The sequence below is a fragment of the Pinus tabuliformis genome, chromosome 5_1, assembly GCF_031772625.1.
Source record: "Pinus tabuliformis cultivar Carrire ecotype Pingquan chromosome 5_1, CPIR1, whole genome shotgun sequence".
In the NCBI taxonomy this organism is placed as follows: Eukaryota; Viridiplantae; Streptophyta; class Pinopsida; order Pinales; family Pinaceae; genus Pinus; species Pinus tabuliformis.
The window spans coordinates 313,039,349-313,063,305 of NC_142305.1; the positions used below are offsets into that span (position 1 = coordinate 313,039,349).

The 23,957-nt window shown below is 36.7% G+C and overlaps 1 protein-coding gene across 1 annotated transcript in view; it reads right to left on the reverse strand.

Moving 5' to 3' along the window:
- Positions 1-307: 307 nt before the first annotated feature.
- The window catches only part of NRPA1 (nuclear RNA polymerase A1), a 471,665-nt gene continuing 448,015 nt past the window's right edge, over positions 308-23,957 (reverse strand). The window contains exons 19-21 of the mRNA XM_089432122.1: positions 2,217-2,357; positions 1,213-1,999; positions 308-1,098 (exon numbers count right to left, since the gene is read on the reverse strand). Of these exons, the coding sequence (XP_089288248.1) occupies positions 562-1,098; positions 1,213-1,999; positions 2,217-2,357 (1,465 nt within the window). The 3' untranslated portion in view covers positions 308-561. The remainder of the gene's footprint in view (positions 1,099-1,212; positions 2,000-2,216; positions 2,358-23,957) is intronic.

Below are 23,957 nucleotides of genomic sequence, written 5' to 3' on the forward strand. Positions count from 1 at the left end.
TCATGACAACAACGCTCAACTTTTGAACTTTCTGCAATTATATTTGTTTTGAATCTCGTTATTGTAAATTGGAACAGCAGAAAAAAATTAGAAGGAATTTGAAACAGTGGTCAACCCATAACTGAAACTTCCCCACAAACCATTAGATTATTGACATTTCTTGAGATATCACAAACATCTAACTGAAGAGGGCTGAGGTGTCATCGTCAATAATCTGAACATGTTTCCCCAATAATAATGTCAGTTCCGAATGTACATTGATCTGTTTTAGATGAGTAAAAACTCGGATAAAAGAACAATATGTTACTGAAGTTTAAAAGAAGACAAATGCTTTTAATAAATTAAAATCACATGATTACAAGGTCAAAACTGTTGGCATGTTTAAATATTTGTGTGAAGAGGACATTTTCTCCTCATTACTGTTTGCCAAATTGTATGTCTTCATTTATAATACAAATGGTTAAAATACAATGTTAGAATTACATTAAGAAAAATTATGGTTAGAACTATCGGATCAGACAATTGCACCGGAAAAAAACTCGTTGCAATACATCTGGAATTTTATGATACTTCCAAGTTCTGCAAAATGTCAAAGCATCCTGTTCCAACTTTCGCAACCTGTCCAAGAACAATTCGGGAAGAAGGTGACTCCATGTAGTCTGTCTCCCCTTGCAAGCAAGAATCCACAAGGAATTTTGTGGCTGTTTCAAAGGTCATTTTGAGGAATGGTGATGTGCTTGACGCTATGCCAATTCTATTCAACGCTCTGAAGCCACCATTGAATGTCATAAAATCGGCTATTAAACTCAAATGACGGCTGTTCACCGATATGCCATAAGAATCAAATACACTCTTCACTTCTGCAACAATAGTTGCACGGGCTGATTCGACACCATAAACTTCAAGCATGGCATTTATATCATTTGTCGTCAGCCTATCTATATCAAGTTCATCACTAAGCATCCACAAGACTTTGAAGTTGATTCCATCTGTCTGAAGTGCCGGAGTGTTTGAATCCCCATTGTAGTCTATCACAGAGCAGCGGTCTATGTTGGATACGGAATGGACAAAAACATTCTTTGCAACCTTCTCTGCAATCTGAAATATTCCAAAGGAATAACATCAGAAAGGTCTGATTCCTTGCAAATTTTGAAAAAGTAAATAAATAGAATATGTTGTCTGGTAATTAGAAGAACTAGAGAAGTTACATACCGGAGCCAATAACAAATGTGAATTTCTTTCCACAGGAAAATGCACCTCAAAAGTTCTCCCTTTGACTAGAACTCCTGTTGCCTCTGTTTTATCCTTCTTCTTAGAATCTTTCTCCACTGTTTTTCTTTCCTTCACACTCTCGCTGGACGTTTTCTCTGCTGATCTGCTTGCCTTCTTACTGGATTTTTCTTTCTCAATATCTTCATCTTGTCCTGATTCGTTGTGCACATCACTGTGATTCTCATCGTCATCTTCTTCTATTGAATTTTCTTCATTACAAAGATCTTCAACCATAGACATTTCACCCTCATCATTCTCATCATCATAATCCATTACATCTGTTCCTTGTGCTTTCCTTTTCTGAGCATCTGCTCCTTCATCCTCAACTTCTTCATCCTGCTCATCTTCATCCTCTGTTTGTTCCCCGGCATTTAAATTAACTTGAGACTCATCCTCACTCATTAATCCCGGACCGTCCATGGACAAAGGTTCAGAAACAATTTGAACAGCTTCTTCTCCACTTTTTCTAGCCTTCTTTAGGGCATTGTCAATTTCTTTACGCAAGACTTCGACATACTGATTACGAAAGGTATTCTCACAATCTATTAAAGACAGACTTAAATGTTGGGGATAAAAAGCTGGTTGATAGAGCTTTATCCTCACTTTGTATACAGTCTGCACATGCCCATTAGAAACAGAAAAGGGTACTATACCAACATCCAAACTCTCTATCAGATCTGCAAAGCGAATCCTCCTCAATTTTGCAGCAAGTCGTTCTGCATCCTCCCTGCAAAATATCAAGCAATGAAAAAAATAATTTCTTTTTTTGAGAAAGTGCTTCATATATTACTTCAGGCAACAAATAAGTACATTAAGCACCAAAGTGATTACAACATACAAACAACAGGGAAATGATGTTTCCAGAAAATAATCGGGATATGATGTCCATGAGTAATGGCAGTAGAATGAATTATGGAATAAATTGAGCAAGACTCCTAACATACCTTGTTTTCCCATTGCGCAAGGGGCAAGTCATAACTGGTGTAAGTATTTGCTTTGATGCTGTCATTAAAATCTCACGTAAACGAGGAATTCCTAGTGTCACATTCATTTCTCCTCGACCAGCAAAATGGAATGTATTTAAACTACAAAATGCACAATATTCTGTCAGTTATCCTACTAATGAAATATATATCTAAAAGCCCCTAAAAGCAAGATTACAACTCAATCCTACATATTGAAGTTTGTCATCCATCAAGTTAGGCACAGTTTTATATTCTGAACACAAAAATATTCTGGCATATAGCACACAGCTAACAATGCACACTGATTGTATAACAGGATGCTATCGCTAACTAATTTGAATGTTTGATGGTAACATTTCTAGCCTCTTCTCATGTTGATGAGAAGTATTCTTTAGTAAAACAATCATTTTTTCTCGCAGAAAATAATCTGATACAAGAAATCACTAGCATATTATTAGATAAAAAAAAATCAAAATCTGTCTAATATCACAATCATGACCATGACAGCTTAAAATTATTTCTGAATCACCTAAAAAATGTGTTACAGAAGATGGAAATAATAGGAAAATACCCAACCCTGGAAAACCATGGGGGAGCAGATCAAAGCAGATTAATGCAAATCATATTAGACACATCTCAAATGTATCGAAAAGGAAGCAAGTTCATGCTGTAGTGTTGTATTGCTGACTTAAACAATATTTAAATCACTTCAAGGTTGATGCACCAAGGGATTATGCACTTGGGGTTTTAGTCATTCCTTTCCTATAAAAGATATGTCCTCTCTTCATTTCATAATCTATGAAGTCTCTTCCAACTTCCTTCATGTCCTTGGACTCTTTATGTTCAGATTCTGTTAGTTACATTATGTTTCGGCACCTTAGTTTTGTTGCAGATTCTTCTAGTTTGACCACCTGGCTTCTTGTGTTGATGTTTATGCCTTTCTATAGGAAAATCCAAAACTGAAAGCATCCAATGATATAATGTACAATGTCAGGGAAGTGCCCTCACTTCGAGGTTCAATCAACTAATTTATCTTCAGTAAAGGAGAGTAGGGCCTTAAAAGCAGACAAGGGAGGCTGCGAAGCAGCAAGTCCTGCCAGTGAAACGTGTTTGACAAAGGCTATGTTCGAAAAAGCTAAAGGCTTTCTGACACATGTAGGCAGGCAGTGCAGGCTTCCCTAGTGACAATGAGAACACAAGTGCCTGATAAACAGATAGTGCTCTGCGTTTCCCAAGTCCAGAATAAAACATAGGTACCTAACAAACAGAGAGTTATAGCTGTGTTTTTCTTGTCCAATATCAAAAACAAGTGTACCAACTTCAAGTGATTTACCAAATAGAAAACTGCAAATTATAAAATCAAGTTGATCATTGAAACAGAAAAACATTCTGAACAATAGAGAGTGTATTCTCACTGTGTTTATCAGAACAGAACCATGAAAGAGACAACATAGTCACTGCATTGGTGCTTTGAAGAATCAGATTAAATTAATAGATTGTATAGTTTATTTCAGTATAGGTAAAGAGGCATTTGAGACAATAAAGCCTATGTAGTCACCACTGATACAATGAACAAAATTGGTCCAAAAACCATGGACAGGAACAATACTGAACCAAAATTGGTCCACTTTGATAACCAAACCCAACCATTATAAAAGGCTAACCTATTTCAACTACTGAACACTAACACATGTTTGTTTGTCAATCATATGATGAATGAATTGAGGTGTAATCAAAACATACCAGAACTACATGACTGGGGATTAGGATCTGCATTCTAGATTTACTTTAATGATCAATTTCCACAAGAATGAAGTGTTGAAAAACAGAATTTAGGTTCCAATTACAGCTAAAATTCATACATTTGACTTCCTCATGTGTTTGGGCTCCTGGGATCTGTAACCAAAAAGACAAACGGATTGAAACATTATACAAGTAACAAGACCAATAACCACCAAATTTCTTCCATGTACCAGTGTAACATAAACCTGATATGACCATTTTTCACCTTGAGAATCCCTATTGTAGTCTAACGAAAGAATAACTCGAGAAGTTTAAAACGCCTTGTAAGTATAGTAGTGCTTGTATTCTCTTGGGCTTGTCCAGGCTTACTGTGGTAATGGGAAGGATTACAGTGACTAGAACAGGCAAGGGCTTCATGTAAATTGGTTTACCATAAATACGATGGAAGGAGAGTTCTGCCTTTGAAGGGTTCGGTCAACTAACTTGCAGAAGTAAAGAGCCAAACTTAGGAGAAAGACTGTACCACTGCAGACAGATTTTGGGAAGGGATGTAACTGCCACAGACATAAATAGGCTTCCAGCCTCTTTATGCTATTTCTGGGGCCACAAGCAAAATCTCTTGGCAAGCTGCAAACAAAATCGGTGTTCATCAGTGAATGCTCGTTCAAAGATGCATTGCACATAACTGTACGCCACACATAACAATACATTGATTGTTATCGATATATGATTCCAGGGTTCCATGTAGAAGTTTTGAACTTATGTTAAGAATGAGAATCATCCATGACTATTCAAACTGGAAGCCTTGAAAACCGTATAAATTAATAGACATTCTGATATTAAAACAAAAGGACTTTCAACAAACCTACCCATTTATCCCTGTGTTATATAAAAAATATTTATTCTGTAAGCTACTAGTTTAATTAGGGCATAGGGCATGATCAAGGATCATGCCCATTCACCAAGAGACATGTAGGGCTGTATTTAAGCCCAGGCTTCTCAGTCTATAAAATATCAATTCATTCATTAATTAATAAAATATATAACTTGCTGATAATTACTGAGTTTTTCGATTTCATTTGGTATCACTTCCGACCTTAGATGACGAAGGAAGGGTTATTCTAGAGCCAAAAGGTATCATATCCAGCAGGGAAAGGAAGCTGCGGTCACAAGTAATCAAAGAATACTTGATCAAGTGGAAAGACTTACCAAAAGAAGAAGCATGTTGGTAGACTGAAGCATTTCATCAACAACATCCGTCTTTACGTATGCTATAGGACAAAGCATCTTTTTGGGAGGAAGGCAATGTTATATAAAAATTAATTATTATGTAAACTAGTAGTTTAATCAGGGCAAAGGGCATGATCAAGGATCATGCCCATTCACCAAGAGGCACGTAGGGTTGTATTTAAGCCTGGGCCTCTCAGTCTGTAAAATATCAATTCATTCATTAATTAACAAAATATATAACTTGCTGAGAATTACTGAGTTTTTCGATTTCACCCTGTATCATCAAAATGGTCAGAATGAGAATGTATGCAATTAATGTCGAAGAGGAAATGACCAGATGTGAACCTGACCAATGGCCTTCAACAGAGAAGTATAGTAGTAGTGAGTCTGACTTGAGAAAAACTCATAGCCCCAGGCAACGGGGCCTCCAAAGAAGGTTCTGGGACCTACATTAGACATGTCACTCAGACCAACATTCATACATAGGAATCCTGCGCCTGGGTATGAGGATGGCTTCAATGATCAGCTGTTGCACATTCTCCTGCAGAGTTAGATGCCCATTGACATCTCCCACTCTGTTTCCAATGGTAAGCGACGTAATAGTTCAGGGAAATGAGCATTGCTACTAGGATCATAGGGAAAAGCATTCTCTGGATGAACTATGGATTCCCCATTAAGAATTACCAGTACAAACAAAATACAAAAAACAAAGTCTTATAACTATAACATTTTACCCTGAAGCTGAAGCTGAACTCTTTCATGCAGGCGACAAGTCCACAAGGCAAAGGACGTGACCAGGCTCTTGAAGACTCATTCATTGGTGAAGAAATTGAAGAAATTATGTCTCACCTTTAGTGAGTTCACGCACAGGTAAGGGCTCAAACTGCATGAGCAAAAAGCTAGATTAATTGGGTCAAGATCAGGCCTGTCCAAAGAATGGTGCCCACAGCTATTGGCATACTTTCAAGAATACCATTAATGCTATCACTTGGCAATTATTAATGGCACCTGCAAAGACTCTTAAAAGGGGTCACCATGTCGCACCCACTGAAATATTACGTGATCATAGTCAATACAATTGTTCAACAGTATTTAATGGGGATGAGCTCTTTTTAAGCATTGATGTGGCCATACAAAATACACCACATCAACGTACCAGAGTGGCTATTCCTTGATGTTTAGAACAGGTCTAACCTTGCGTCTTATGTGGTTTTGTACACAAAAAAATGAGTGCAGAACTACTGGTCCTTCCCCACAATATGGCTAACTCTTGGTGCACCTCACAAACACTAATTCTCTGTGAAATAAAATTTTTATTAACTATTAAAGAAGTTATAAAATTACCAGTCTTAACTGCACCACAGTGCAGAATTAGTACTCTTCACTGTACTGCAGTACTAGGCCATTACAATAACAGTGTAAAACCAATTGACTAAACAAGAAGGCGAAGAAAGGAAACAAGAGACGTGCTGTCATCTGAGCTTCAGAGATTGTACTCTACATGCTGTGGAAGCTGTTGATTTAAGTTTTTGAATTTATAAAATGAAAAAACACCCCTTGTCACAGTGTTAGATTGCAACATTGAGTGAGAGATACCATATAAGTTCATCATAAAACTCATGGTAAACATTTGTAACAAGAAGAATTTAGAATATCACAAAGTCTAAGATTCGGAACAGCTCGCCCACAAGTTGAGTCATCCCATATCACAGATTAAAGAATGGAAACCCTGGAATCCCAACTTGGATGGACAACAACTTCAAGATGATAATTTGAAGTGCCAAAAAATTTAAATTGTAATGGGTTGAACATTGATAAAGCGTCGCTAAGATTCCATCATTTGTCATCATATAGCCTGGTGATTTTCACATTCATCATCTCTATCTCTGAGGGAGAGAATTTGCAAATGCACAGGGTCCATTCAATGAATGCATCTGCAATATTTTTTGAATGTGGTTGCTTTGATGATGAAGGTTCAGATGACTTAGCTTGATGCCAAGTAATTGCATTGAAGACCCTGGCAGAAAGTGCTACATTGATATGTGTGAGACATCAAATAGCTGAAAATTTATAATAACCATTGTTACATATAACTTCTATTTCTCTCTGTTTACAGAGTTCAGATTTCAAGTACATGTCATCACTTACAAGTTACATATGACATCTAAATTGGACAAGAAAATCAACATATTTCTATCCATTTACAGGATACTGAATTCAGATGCATATTGTCAATCCAATGTGAAGTTTAAAAGAAGACAAAAATAGAAGAAACAAACAAATGATATTTTTAATTGCCATCCACCGCTCTATTTAAATTGACAAGCTACAGGATTCAGAGAAATACTTAAAACCTCCGCATAACACTACTAATATAACCAGAAATCAAGCTTCTGTGCTTAACTGCAAAATGGCACCGTTCATTACCATGATAAATAATATTCCAAGAAAAATTGAATCCCCAGACAACAACAATATTTTGTATGATTTATCATACCCTGTGAGAAAATTGCACGTGTCATATGAAATTTAAATCATGAATTGGGTAGTAACAAGCATTATTTACAGCTGATCACTGGGGAATGAACAGGTTGTGAAAAGTAGAGTATTTATAATTCTAAATTAAAACTAGTTATTACAAAATATGGAGAGAAGAGACTTTTTAGTCCAAAGATTGCAAGCTTGAAGGGTGTTACATTTCAATTTATCAGGCATGATAATGTACCTAAGCTTAAGCGCTTCATCTGATATCGGGTTAGGAAACAAAGAAGTTAAGAAGAGGCAAGGTTAAGAAGTTGTTGTTTCATGCCAGCCATCTCCGTGCCATGCGATTCCACCCAGAGACTAGAAGGGTTAAGCGAAACTTCTTCCTAAGCACCTCATTAATCCAAATGCTCTAGGGCTAAACATTTAAACACATGGAGAAGATGCAACTGAAGTTAGAGTCCACCTGACGTCTTTCACACCAACATTTCATTTTTCATAGTGGAAAGTTGGAAACAGGAAAAAGCTCTGTCCATTGCACCTGCGTTTTTGTTTCCGATGATACCATATGGATGGAAAAATGAACAGATGGTGGATGATTCAACATCCTTACCGCGTGATTATGTTCGCCTGATACATTTGGCAGTTGAAAACCTTTCAGAAGCGATTCCAGATGGGATGCTGGATTCCCCATCAGCAACAACTATCATAAGTGAACAATCACCAAGCACATTCTTGAATTCTAAAGGCCTTCAACTTGATTTACTGAATCACACTGGTACTGATCAAGTCTCAACTAAGAATCCAAACGTCTCCGTCTTTCAAGTGATGAAAATTGTATCTGACAAGCAGGAAATGAGCTTTGTAAACAAGGTCAAGATATGATATTTCGGCAGGTAAATATCACGATGTTTTCAGATTTGAAAATATCACGATATTTTGAAAATATTGGTTAAATATCATGATATTTTGAAAATATCGGCTAAATATCACCATATTTTGAAAATATCGGCTAAATGTCATAATTGCTTTATATGTTTAAGAATCTGAAAATTTTGATTTTTTATGTTTGTCGATATTTTCCAATATTTTGCCAATATTTTTGCCGATATTGCCGATAAGATGTTTTCAGGACGCTCGCCGATATTTTTGTCGATACTGATATTTTCAACACTGAATAAAATTGTACCCAATACTGCATAAAACCAACATCCTGGTATTAAAATTAATTTTAACTTCTTGAATACGCTATCCTTCCCGACCACTGGGCTGATGTATTAAGGAAATAGGTTTCTTGCAATTTTATATGGTATGTGAAGAAATGGAGCATATTTGAGCTAAGGAGATTCCTACCTAAATAAATAGGTTTCAGCGATTGGAACATCAGTTGGTTACTATTTGTGGTGGCAACTCGGTTAACCAGAAATGCAAACCCTTATAGACAAAGGTGACAGAGATGTTCCTATCACCATGAAGAATTGATGCACCATGAACTCAGAGCTAACCCGCTTGCCCAATTTTTAAAATTAAATAATAAATAAAATTAAATATGAAAAAATCAATTAGAAGCAAAAGTAAATATTATAAACAAGAAACATATATGATAGGCACTTGGGCTTGCATGCTGCTATGTGCACCCTCTGGAAATCACAAACTACATTTGGAAATCACACACTACATCATTAGCACAGATTTAGACTTCCAATTTGCCTCTTGTTAGCTAACTGGTTGATAGTAAGTCCTTCACCTCCATGTACAACAATAAGCCCTCTACAGACCTCTGCCCAGATGATGTCGAGATGAATATGTGTTATAGCTGGTGTTACTACTCGTGCTTACGGGTATGGGTATGAGTCAATAGCTGCTACTAGTAATGCCTATGTCTTTGGCCCGAGACTCCTCCATTATGGGTCAGATCCTCTTAGAAGGCTCCCCTAATTACCCTGAATAGCACCCCAACTGCAATGTGTGAGTTTGGGGAATGGATGCTACAAAACTCCCACTCCCCTCCCCTCCCCCTAGCCTCTTTGATAGCCGCTGCTTGGATACGCTTTCCCGATAAAAGATCTTCCCATGGCCTTTCCCAGGTGCCAAGCGAGTTTCATGCAGCTAGTTTGATTAGCCTTCCACAATTTGTAATAAGTAGGTTCCATTCTTGGGATGTCATGAGCGACGACGTTTCCTTGCGAGTGCCCCGATGTTTGGCTCTCAGCGCGGATGGAAGGTAGGCAAGAATCCTTGGCTGAAAGGGGTTTTGCGTTTGTTTTTTTGGGGCTTTTCGTGATTGAAGTTGTGTGAGGCTATGATAATCTAAGGGTCTAGTTTTTTCTTTTTGAAGTGGCTCATAATGACCATGTTTTACCTTGAATGTATTGGCATGATAGGATTTGCAGCACGAACAGATGTTAGCTAGCCACCAATACAACTTGCTCTTGTTGAGGTTCCATAACCGTGGCACCATGAGGTTTCACTATCATGATGGGTTCGCACCACTGTTATGGATTCAACAGCGCTAGCTAGTCAACCATATGAAGATGCAGCGATACTACTAGGAGACGAGGTTTCACAACCACATAGTGCAACACTGAGAGGTATGTCACAACAACAAAATATGTGCATACCACTTAGATATTACTCTAGAAACAACAACAACAAAAAATGTGCATACCAGTTAGGCATTAATTGGATCTTGCAACAAAATGCCCAGACTAGAGTTTTTTGTGCTCCAATTCCATTGTAGTTAGTTCATTCGCTACCCATTGTCTTCCATTGAATTAAGATTCAATTAGTTTCAAGCCAAGCATACATGATCTCAACTTGCTCCGCTCTCCATCCAACCAACAAAACAAGTAGTTGATTGGAATCGTTTTCAGAGTTGGAAACATATAGTAGGCAGATACTTGACTATAGGTTTATACCTATCCCCCCAATTCAAGTGATTAGAATGCCAGATAAATAAGTATGCGCAATACTGTCTCAGAACTTGGCCAAGTCTTTGAACTGAAAAGAGATCACGCACCAGGAATAAAACCCATTCTTCCTCTACCACAAACTTCATTAAGAAGCTAGGAGGGGTTGTTGAGTTCTGTTGAGGCACCTTCTAGCTCCAAGCTCCCCAATACCTTCCTTTGTTGTCACACAGATGTGCATGCACCAAAAATTACTATGGAAAAGGTGTCTCTCTAGTTCTATTACAGATCCGTAATTTTACCATAAAATCTCCTTCCCTAATTCGTTAGTTTACAGAGATTCATTTGTTGATTTAATTTTGCAAGTGGAAAGAAGAAATAGAAGACTGCTCAGGCATAAGTAGTGAAGGAGGTGTGGTGGTGAAGGAGGTGTGGTGTATGTGACAACATACAACATTTTCTTATTATACATATTAGGCTAAAGCAAAACATTCAAGCAAACATTTAATACCAACAACGTAATGCTAGGATTACTTCATGCTAGAAAAAAATATGAATGATCTTTAATTCTTTCACACTAAGAAATTATATGAATATAGATCATTGCCTCAGGAAAAGGCCAAATAAGATGAAAAAATATTCAATTGGTTAAACGAATCAATATATCTATTTGATAGGTTGAGTGAGAATGGTTTACTGAATATGAAATTAAGACTTTGGTTTAATTGACAAAAAACTCTGAGAACTAATGTCAAAGCAACATTTCAATTACTATAGTCCCATGCCGCAAGCGGCAGGGACTGAAAATGCCTTCATAAACAACAATCTCATAAGGACACACTGCTTTGAACCTTGCAAAATAAACTTAATAATTTGGAGCAATATTCTTTAGATCTGGAATTTTATTTTATTTCTTAGGATCCACAAGGAGATGTGATATCCACAGAATTAGGTACTCGTGCTAGATGAACTCTGGGAGAGTGATCTTGTTGTAACTTCTTCCTCCCACATCAACCTCCTCACCCTATGTCAAACAATTTAGGTTCAGGTTTGAGTTCGAGTTCGATAGAGATAAAATTCAACTCCAATTTGAATTTTCCAATAAAATTCAAATAAGGTTTGCCATTAGATTCATCTATTATATATATTTCTATTTTATAAATAACATTTATTATAATATTTTCTAGCAAATATAATATATAAAATACTTTATAAAAATATCATCTACAATTATAATATAAAATATTAATGTATGCACTAAATAAATATATAATATAAAATATAATTTAAAACTTAGGTATCCTACAAGCTATGAAAAAAATTAGACTGCATGTGCCAGTAATAACATATCACTCAATGTTGCACGTGCCATGTTTTTGTTACACATTTATTTTTTAATAAAGTAGAAGTCGTACACTTGCAATGGTGAAGTATGAGTAACTACCTATCCCTGAACTTCATCACCTCATAAATTAAACTATCACGACTCACCCACTATTCATTCGCATATTAACTAGCATAGTTGCACGATCATCAGAATAGTCAATGGCATAGTCACTTGATAGTAGGAATACTCGTTAGGCTTTATATGTCTTATTCAAGTGAAATTGCATGTCAACGAAATTCTGTGGTACTTTCTTTTGAGCTTTAGTTCAGCCGGCCAATGTCAAACCAAATTGTGGATATTTTAGTTTGAGCTTCCCAATAACCAAAAATTAAAAAGAGTTGTCGTTATTCAACCAACGAATTCATAAGAGGGTTTTCCATCTTCACTAACGAATTACATGTTGGTCAAGTTGTCACTGATGTCAAAGGACAGTTGTCATTGATGTCAAGAGTGTGAAGGTTGTCTCAAGGAAGAATTGATTAATGGAAGGTTCAATGAAGATCATCATCAGTATTTGGCATTGAATGAGGTTTATGGATGCAATGGATTAGGTTATGGTGCATAATGGTATGATGGTTGGATAGCTCTTGTCGAGTCCTTTCCAATAGTAGGTGGGCCGTGGTACACCACGTGATTCCTCATTGTTTAGGATATATGCTCTTTCAAAGTTGAAACCCCCAAGTTGTGGTCATGGTGCCTCAAAATGGATCATGTCTTGGTCTAAAATTTTGGAATAAAATTAAATGAAAATATATTTCATTGGGTGGACTTTAATCAATTTTATTGGGTCATGGTTGTTACAAATCTTTGGCCTAGTCGGCCTTCCAAAGAGAAAATGTAAATTGTGAAATCAGCTTCAAAAGAAGGATTAAGGTCGGCCCCATTAAAAATTAACTTTATGAAATTAATTTTTGCATATTGTTCAGGTCGGCTCTCGTTTTAAGGGGTCTTTTAGGGTAGGTCAGCTCTCCTTTCATGCCCCCCTTTCAACTATATAGGGCACTCAGTTGCCCTCAGTTGACACGTAGTGGTTGCCGTTGCCGGGGATAGAGTTTTTCTGTCCCTAGCGTTTCAACGACATTCATCCTTCTCATTTCTCATCTTTTCATTTCAACCGGCAACGACAACATTTTTTGGCGTCGTTGTCGAGGATAGAGTTTTTCTGTCCCTAGCGTTTCAACGACATTCATCCTTCTCATTTCTCATCTTTTCATTTCAACCGGCAACAACAACATTTTTTGGTGCCGTTGCCAGGGATAGAGTTTTTTTGGCCCTGGCGTTTCAACGAAATTACATCTTCATTCTTCTCTCTCATCTGGAATCTGGAATCTTTTCATTTGAGCCGGCAAGGTCAACATTTTCTAGCATCATCTCGTCTTTTTCACCATTCATCAGCCTGTCAAACGGACAACATTCTTTGGCATCATTTGATCTTTTCATCACCTTATGTTTCGTCATATCAGCAACTACTCTTTAGCTCGTTTCTTCTTTGGGTGGCGACTCCATTTCTTTTCATTTATTTTTCCCAGACAAGAAGCCTCCCTCATATCTGCTTGTTTGTTGCTTTTTGGATTCTAGAGTTAGATTCATGTTCAAGTGGCGACTCCACTTTTTTCATCTCTTGATTTTCTTGAGCAGAGATCTCTTTTCATCATCCATTTGGTCCCTCATTATTCATCATGGATTATTCGTTTACCCCATGTCATTTTACTAATGTTCACCATGATGTTCCAGAAGTGGCCATTTCTAAATTACCTTTGTTCTCAGGTGGTGATTCAGTCACTGTTAGAAAGCATTTAGGCAGGTTTACTCGTATAATGATCATATATTGTAGATCTCCTCAGTATGATCATGAAGATGTCAAAATGCATGTATTTGTCCTTTCTTTAGAGGGTGATGCTTTGAATTGGTTTAATAATTGTCCTGAAGATTCTTTCACTTCTTTACAAGACATTGTCAATGTTTTTAAAGATAGATATGGTTATCAAGATAGCTTGCCTTGTGCCCCTAAAATTGTGCAACAGAATGAAAATAATCTTATGAAAGGTCTAGTTGTCGATGAAAGATTTCAAGACAATTCCTCATATCAGAATGTGCCATCCACCTGTACCATTGCCGATCAAATCCATGATAGTGGAAAATCAGGGACAAATTGTCAAATCAATGAAAAGGAAAATCAGAAGCAAATTATAGAAGAACTAATGCGGCTGGTAAAAAATATGGAGATCAATCAAACTAATTACGCCAATGATGTGAGAACTTTATGCACCCGCCTGGAAAAACGTGATAAGGAGATGGAAATCATGAAAATTAAACACTCTGACCACATATCCGACATGAAAAGTCAGCATGCTAAGGAAATTGAGACCATGAAAGCTAATCTTGACAGGGAAATTAATTTTATGCAAAGCAAGTTATCAGGCTTAAAGGAAAATATGACGATCATGGAATTCAATTATAATAATCAACTGGCTACCATGCAAGAAAATCATAAGAAAGAGATAAACATTATGCAACATTGCTAGATGACCATAAAGGCAAAGGATGACAACGTAATAAAAGATATGGAAGCTAGTCAAATATGTCTTTAGAATAAGTTACTGACCATGGAAGAAAACCATGCCAGGGAAATCAGAGATATGAAGGTTGAACACTCTAGTCAGATATTTGCCATTAAAATACAGGTTCAGAAATTTCAACAGCGGTCAAAGGATGAAAGAAACCAGGGAACGCCAATAGATCAGGAGCCTCCTTATCTGTTGCAACAAGCTCCATCTTATTATGAGGTTCTTTGTTCCATTGAAAAGTGGCTAATTGAAGGTGACCTGGATAAAAGGGAAATTAATAATCAGGTTGATGCTCACATGGTTAATCCACTAGTCATAGAAGATCAAGTTATAACTCATGACACCTGTGAGATTGATCCATCATCCTTGATAGGGCAGATGCAGAATGAAGAAAGACATGTCATGCATATCTTACATACTTCATCTAAGAGCTTTGAAGCAAAAAGTTCGGCATCATCAGTGATACAGCCTATCACAAAGAAAAAATGCAAAAGAAAGAGAACGAGAAGAAGATTTGATGGATCAGATGGTCGCGACCAACTTGATTTTCGGATAGGAAAAAGTCCTACCATATGCAGAATTGGACATGGCATATCCGAGAAGCAGCCGATAGATTTTCCTGAAAGCAGGCAAATGCTCAGTATACACCATATTGAACACATCTGATGCTATGGGGCATCCTCTATATTTCTAACCCTACTCCTTGTTTTTTCAGCATTTTCATTTATGTTTTAGGGTTAGATTTACTTGTCATGTTACTAGATAGTTAATAAATGAAGAGCTTATATCTTTCCTGTGCTTAATGTTATATGATGATTTTTGGATGGACGCTGCTTATGTTTTGTTGTGTGTTGTGTGGATGCAGATTTTGGATTCTCACCTTCCTACAGTGCAGCAATGTGTCCCCAAATAGAGCTAGATGTTGACCATTACGTGTCAATTACCCATAGCAGTACAACCCCTTTTTTTCGCAAAAGGGATAGCGCTTGATCGACGTGTCTGTGCCATTCGACTTCCATCATCAACCTGGTCGTGTTATGTTGTAAACCCAGTCTGCGTGTGTAAATTGTAAATAATATTAGCAGATCTGAGTCATGTATGTAAATTGCCTAGGCAAAACTAATTTTATAGTGATAATCTACGTTCCAGAAGGTTTTTGTCTCACCGATCCATGATCGGCAGAGTTTTCCTTTAGCCTAACCCCAAAGCTGGAATGGATTTTGTCATTAGAATCTTAGGGGAATCCCAGTGTGCTTCGAGTCTATGTACAAGTAATTTGGAAATAATTCTAACTATTTGGTTAGGTTATTACAAATTTCTTGATCTGCTACATTATATTTGTGTCTCAGAACTGGGTGGTCTATGAGGGTCTATGTCAAATGGGTTTTCCCCCTTGAGATGTAAAATTGTACAAGTCACGATGTAAAGTGTTTTGAGGGTTAGAAAATGTTTTATCCCCTCGTAAGTCCTAGGTCCTAGGTGTTTTTTCCCAAAGGCTAAGTTCGAGGGTCCAAGAAGAATAATAAAAGATATAAATAATAACAATAATAATAAATTAAAAAATTAACTAAAAAATGAAAAATAAAACAAAATAAAATTTAAAAAACAAATTAAAAATAAATAACAATTTAAAAAAAATAAAATAAAATAATAAAATATTAATAAGTCAAAGTTTTGAGGAAATAAATGCAAGATTTTAATTTTTTAATATATTAAAATGCATTTAAAATTTCAATAGAGGAGATTAAAAGAGATTTTGATCCTCATTGGCAGTCAAGATCATTTTGACATGGATCACTCGAACTAGCCGTTGGGAATTTTTTCCTTTAAATAGGGTGTCAGGGGTCATTTGAGATCATTCAATCTAAGAGTCATGTGCTAAAGAAAGCTCTCTTGTAGTCATTTTTTGTGCAATAAAGAAATACTTTGAGGTTGAAATCTTGTTGGTGTTACTCTTCTGGAATTGCTGTAAGATGTTTTATTTTTTTGCATAATTTATTTTCAGCGATTGATGATAGCTTGATGAAGAGTGATTTTAAACACAAGTATCTTGTTTAGTGGCTAGGGTTTGAATGGTAGTTAAATTTCTGGATATAATGGCAGGTATCTCCACTACATTTGGATTTTAGTATCGTTTTCTCTTTCTTCGTTAATGGTTGATTTAAGTTGTGTAGGAAATCCTTTTTTTGAGATTATCGAGCGTTCGAGGAAGTTCTCAGTTGAACCAGCCAACTCCTAGATTGCATTTTTTGAAGAGCCCAGCCAATTTTGATCCCGACCTTAGCATTTGAAAATTTTCTTGTGAATGCATGAAAGGTTTTCTGAAGCACCTCACCTTAAATTTAATATTCTAAAAATATATCTGTGGCATACTAACAAATCTGGCTATTTAGAGCCTTTTAGACTTGTGGATACTGTAATTATTTAGCTGGCACTTAGGGTTTCTAGGGTTTCATTTATTTTTTGCATATTCAGGTTTTGGCTGTTTGTTTTCAGGGATAGGTTGCAAGTTGCAAATCTAAAGTCAAAATTTGATTTTGAAGCCAGATCTAGGCCCTCGAGGGTAAGATCTGGCCTCAGAACCATCTCTTGCAGAGGCATTATTCCTGTAGTCCAAGTTTTTTTTTTGGAATATTTTAAATCTGGGAATTGTCATTCGAAGGTTTTTGTTGAGAAATCTGAAGCAGAACAGTTTAATTTTTTTTTTAGATTTCTGGAAAATATTTTTAAGTTCTGGTGAAGTTTTTTGGATCGATTAGCTGTCTGGTAGGGTTTTATGCTGCATCAAAATTTCAAAAAAAATTTAGGACCCTCAGGCCTCTCTTATCGTTGCTGGTGCCTTCAAAATCTTTCCGCAGCTCCTACATCCTTCAACGCTAGTTGCAAAAGACCTGTGTTTCTCCCAACTCCATTCACGTTGCATTTCTTCCGCGTATCCCCACACCATCGAATTCGCTCATCTGCTGCCCCTGTGTGCCATTCCAGTTAAGCACTTGCACACACACACCATACAGTTCGATTTTTTTTATGTTTCGATTTCAGACCCTCATTTCGCATATAATCCCATCCTCTTGCGCTGTCCTCAGACATCTATCATCGAGTTGCCACTCCTTGTTACCGTCACCAAATCACCTACACGCTGCAGACGTCAGCTCCTTCCTTCCATACCTGTAAAACCACAAGCAAATCCACTCTCTCGTCCTCCTGCATGCTACTCTTCCTCCTCACATTCACTCCTTTCGACCCTCACACAGTCTCTTTTCCACGATCTCCTTGTCCCTAACCTTCACCGTCCAATCCGCAGCTTCTGCTATCCCATTCTTCTTTGTTGTTCCACGCATTTTTTTCTCTACATCCACTACGTTCATCAACTCATCCGTTTCACAAAAATCGCTGCCATTCAATGCTTTAAACCTGCGTCTAGCTCCCTTGTATCTTCGCAGATCTCTTCTGCTCTCAAATTTCCATCGCAGCTCCTCATGTAGCAAACGCCAAATACGCAACTTGACCTTCATGCCTTCAACCTGCAGAGACAAATAAAAATGCGTTTCGATTTTTAGGCTAGGTTAAGTTCTTATTTTTTTATTTAGATTTGAGTTTTTTTTTAGGATTCAGATTTTATAAGTTTTTTCCCTTTTTATATATACGTGATAAAGTGTTACCTTAGTTCATTTCTTTATTTTGATTTTGATCTTAAGTTTAGTATAGATTAATTTAGTTAGCGCATGTTTTCTTTTTTTTTCATGAAGTATGTAAATATATAAAAATAAATAAAAAATTCGATTTTTAGAGGCTTTTTACTTATTTACTTTTGCTTAAGTTCTAGTTTTATTTTTAGATAGTTTTAGGTTTAGCTTTGTTTTATTCATAAAAAATAAAAATCATTAAAAAATATAACCAAAAAAAAAAAAAAAAAATCATAAAAAGTTATTCATTTGTTTGGTTTGATCTTAGTTTAGCTTAATCAAAATTTAAAAAAATAAAAATAAAAAAGTTAAAAAGGGTTAGTCTTTAGGTTATATTTAATTTAGATTTAAGTTTAGATCAAATTTTATTTTTATTAGGATTTTTAGTTTTGTTTTATTTTGATTTTAATCTTAGAATTTTATAAAAATATATAAAAATTAATTTTTTTTTTTAAGTTTAACTTAAAATTGAAAATTCATTTTTGGTGTCTTGTGGTATCTATGTTCCACTTCTCTATAGTTAAATGCACTTAAATGTTTTGTTAAAAGTTAGCTATATGAAAGTGGTGAATCATTTTGTGAGCTAGTTAGCATTTAAAATTTCATGGTTTCTTGAAAGTATTTGATCTTTTGAAGTTTAATTGCTAAGGCATTGTGCATCTACATTTTGCATCTGATCGTTGCTTAGATTATATAATGCTCGTGACATGTTTGATATTTGGTAAATATTTTCAAGCAATCATTAAATTACTTCATAAGAAACAACAACAGTTAATTACTTGGTTTTCATTAACTCCATAAGGCACTGGTCCCAAGCATTTAAAAATCTAATCAAATTTTAAAATCGATCAAGTGCTTGTTTCCCCTTGCTGTGTCTCCCAAGCCAGTTGGTTCCCAGTTGGTCTTCCTTTTTCCCATAGGGTCTACCCCCCTTAGCCTGCTTCAGGGAGACGACTTAAATGGAAAGATCGGGGATCAGGGTGACAGTGCCCGGTCTGATCGTTGTCGCGCTACCTAGACAATCTGTGCAACAACACCCTCCAAAAGCAATCAATTTCTATTGCATTATCTCAAGTATTCTCTGTGAAATCGCTGAGGCCAGGGCAGCATGCAGATCAGAAGAAGGCGATCGAGTTTATCAAGGGTTTTGGACTTAAATGTTTGATCTTTTTGTGGTGTTTTACGCTAGGGGAAAAAAATATTTTTTAAGGCCTAAACAGAGGCCATTTTTGAGCTATATTTCGGACCGTCTAAGGCCCATTTCTGAGAAAATTTTTGGCCCCTCTCTAGGAAAGAATTTGGCCTTCCTGAAGCTAAATTCAGCCTGTCCTGAGGCAGATTTTGGGTTATTCTAAGGCAAACATTTGGTGCTACATAAAAAACTATTCGACCTAATCTAAGGCTAGCTTTGAGGAAAACTTCGTCATTTCTGAGACAGATCTAAGGTAAATTTTGGAGACCTGTTTAACACTGAATTAAGGCAGAACCTTGAGTCTGTTTAGAGACCCAATTTAGGCCTGTAAAGGCTGCAGGCCTCAGGCTGAGATAGACCTATTTTAGGTTACAAGAGGAGGCCTGTTTGGATGCAGATGAACGTCGGATTGTTGTAGGAGGAACTTGAGCTTCAAGCCAATCTTTGAAGGTCTGTTCTGAGATGTGATCAAGGCCTAGCTATTGGGCTAGTTAAAACACTCTTTGAAGGGTTGATTAAAAGTGCAATCATGAGACAAAATTTGAAGCAAAGTAAAGGGTCAAGGCCCAGTTTGGTAACAAGTTTGAAGGGCTAATTAAGCGTAGAACTCTGAACAAATCTGAAGCAAACAGTGGCAGCAGAAGGAAAATGAATGGCAGCAAGTTGATGCTCATTCTCCTCTATGGTATGATCCCTTACAAAAATTTTGAGGTATGAAGCAGAATCTTATGTTTTCTTATATATATATATCTATATAAGGAGACCTAAAGTTTGATCTCTACAAAGATAGGACAATGATAGCTTGACAATTTGACAAAGTTTGTTGACTAGGATAACATTGCATCTAATCTGTGATCTAAGCATGTATTGGGAGCATTGAAATATCATTGACAGTGTTTTAATATTATTGTAAGTGGGTCACTATCCCTAGTACGGTAGCCCACAAATTCTTTTTCATATCTTTCATTCAAGGGTGGTGCAAGGCAGAGATTGAATTCACCTTCAGGTTGGAGCTTGAGAATGCTTTAGGGTGGCTGGGTGGTGCTAGAGCAGCAGATTGATGCTAGCAAAGTGTTGGAGCATCCTTCCAATTAGTGTTGGTAAAACCAGAGTGTTGGAGTATCCTTTCAGAGAGTTTGGGCTTCCTGATAAACTGAATGTTTTTCTAATTAAATACAAGAGAGATGGAGTTCTCCGTCAGTTGGCACTGATAAATTATTGTACATGTTGTCGCTCAAAATGTATAGGCACCGCGATAACGACGCAGGCTGGGGTTTGTCACTCTGATCCCCAACCTCTTCATTTAAGTTGTCTCCCAACAAGAAGCTATGGGGGCTAGACCCTATGGAAATGAAATGACAAGTTGGGAACCAACTAGTCCAGGAGACACAATTGAGTGTCCTAGCACTTGTTTATATTTAACAAAATATTAAGGATTCGATTGGATTTAGGTATTTTGAAACCAGCGCCTTATGGAGTCAACACTCTTGCTTTACAAATTTTAAGACCAAGTACTGGATGGACAATTGCTACTTTAATGCGTAACTATCCTATATGAAATGCATAAATCTTGGTTGATTTTAGTTAAATGCCTAGTCGAAGTATGACTTTTGATATTTATCTTTATTGAGCTTAAACTCTATAGTAAATGGCAGAGAGAAGTCAAGGTGAAACACACGAGGGTGTGATTAACAATCCTTCTCCTTGAAATCTAACGTACCCAATGCCTCCGGCACTGTTGAGACTGTGGGTCTGACGAATGCAAGGTCACTGTTTTAGATACTAGAAAGGCTAGGCTTCTCAAGGGAACATGCAAAAGTGTTCCTATCTCTCTATCAACCAAGCTTATGCTTGGAGGTAAAGTTTAATATGCACGACTCTCTTAGGATGCAAATGTGAAAATTCTTGAATCTAACACATCAGAAACCCCTACTGAAATTTCTGGTTTACTATCTTCTACTTGTTCTTTACATTAACAAGTTATTTAATTGCATAAATATCTAAGTAAACACAAATGCAGTCTTCACAGATATACAGATCATACACTGAGGTAAACAGAAACAATAACACAAGGGACACCGTTATTTTTGGAAACCCCAATACGGGAAAACCGGTGCAGCATATAGAGGGTTTGTATTATTAAGCATATTTTTGAATACAACTAGGGTGCCAGAAATGGCTCACCCTTCAGAGAATATCCTTGGCAGTAGTACCTCTCTCTAGAGACATTTATTCCAGCAAATCAGCAACCAGATGATCAACCCCACAATGACTCTGATTGTTCCTTGTGTACTTCTCTGGAACTGCGTCACCCTCTCCAGGCTCAGGATTTGTTGATCAACTCCAAGTCTGCCCCATAGAATCTTCCAACACTGCCTCTAAAGCCCTCTATGTCCTCTGCGTCAGCCTCTACGATCGTCTGCGTCCTTTGCGCTGCCTCCTTTGGCCTTTGCGTCAGCCCTTTGTGGGCCTGTGTCGTCTCTCTTGGCGCTTCACTGCCTCTCTGCTAGGTATTCTTTAGCCTTCGATGGAAATCCCTTGTTGAATTGACCCTCGCTGCAACTGATCACTAACTCGATTTCCTCAGCAAACCTAGTCCCAGGAAATCGAATTGACTGATCAACTTGGTGTGTCTCCAACTGACCCTCAAGCCTCCTCTTATACTTTTCCTGTTGACGATTCAATGACCGAGATTAAGTCCCTAATCAACGACTAAGATTAGAACTGGCTTGATTGTTGTCAGTTAGAACTTTCTCGCCCATTTTATATTAATACAAAATTAATAATTTTATTTTCCCAAGTTTAGACTTAAAAACCCATTAAAAATATTAATTATTTTAATATCTCTTCATCCAAGTGGAATTTCTCTAAACGATTTCTGGGTCTTGGAGATCTCATGTGCTTTAGCCCCTCCACCAAATTTCATGGTTAGAGCACATCCAATGCTACCCAAAATCAACAGCGAATGCAAATGTGATGTTGGAAGATCGTTATTAGAGGAAGATTGCTATAGCTTTAAAGTACTTAGATTATGGTTTATCTTGAATTATATCAAGTACTTATTTAAGAAATTTTAATTAGGCAATCTCAATTATGCCAACTTTGAAAATGTCAACAAGATAAAATGGAAATCAGTTTACTTGATTATTGAAAGATGCACAATTTGTCACAGTTCCACAATGGAATACTTATCCAATCTCAATGAAAAATGCCATTGACAATTGCTTGAAATTCCAAAACCAATTATCTAAATAATGCCCAATACGCAATTAGATCTCAATCAATCAATTATCACCTTCAACGCTACTTAGTCTTAAAGAGAAATGGATCTTTAGCACAAATAACTTTCATAAATCAATGAAACAAGAATACCCTTGAGCAAATCAGAATACTAGATGCCAATAACTTTTTAGACCTATTTGCTTGACCAAATATGTGAAATAATTGCACATTAGGATGTGAGCTTAGGCATGCATAAATTAAGATCATATAACTCAGAGAAAGGCAATAAACATTAGACTTTCCAAATACCAATGCCAACAATTATTTTCAACCTTACTGATGATGCAAACAGTTCTTTTTCACCAATGAGCTAAAATTTACTTGAAATTTCAGAGATTATGTTTATGACAGCAGTTAGTTTCAGAATTAATAAGAGCAGCATATTGTTTTATGACAGCAGAGAATGCTCAAACAGTTATATCAGCCTTCTGAAAGCTTTATGACAGTCACCAAAAAATTATTATAAAATTTATTAAGTAAATGCCCAAATCTGATTAATAATTCTTCATTGTTAGATGAATTTTAATGCCACTGTTATGCAAATTTAGTCCACTGAAGTAACAAGATGAGGGGTAGAAGATGTGCACCAGGTAGCCTTAGGGGTTGAAGAAACTTACCAGATCAGCAAGCCAAAATCACCCACTTCAGATCTGAATGCCAAATTTAACTCAGAAAATACTTCAAATTAGTATCACAATGACTGCAAATTTTGTGAGGGCATAAGACAGTGTTAAATGTTAGTTTTTGTAGCATCAAATGTGTTCTAGCCCCCAAATTAGGAGGAGAGGCTAAAATAGATGTATTCTCCAAAACCCAGAAATCATTTCTGGAAATTCCACCTAAAAACGACTTAATTAAAATAATTAATCTTGTTTTAATGGTGCCTAAGTCTAAACTTAGGAAAACTGATTAACTAAAGGTTATTAATTAAGTCCTGGTGAAATCTTCTAGAAGAAGAGATGGATCGAGTTCTAGTTAATCTTAGTCATCGATTATGTTTTAATCTTGGCCGTTGAAGCCTCAACGAGAGATTATAAGAAGAAATTTGATAGGGGTTGGAGTTCACACTTGGAGCCACTGGGAATTCGATATTACTGGGAAATCGAACACCAAAGTAGCAGTTGTGTGTTGTCGGGAGGTGATTCACTGGTTTTGAAGCAGTGAGAGAAGCGCAGGGATAGTAAGGCCGGAAGGAAGTTTTTCCAGTCCGGTGAGTGCATAACAGAGAGACAACATACTC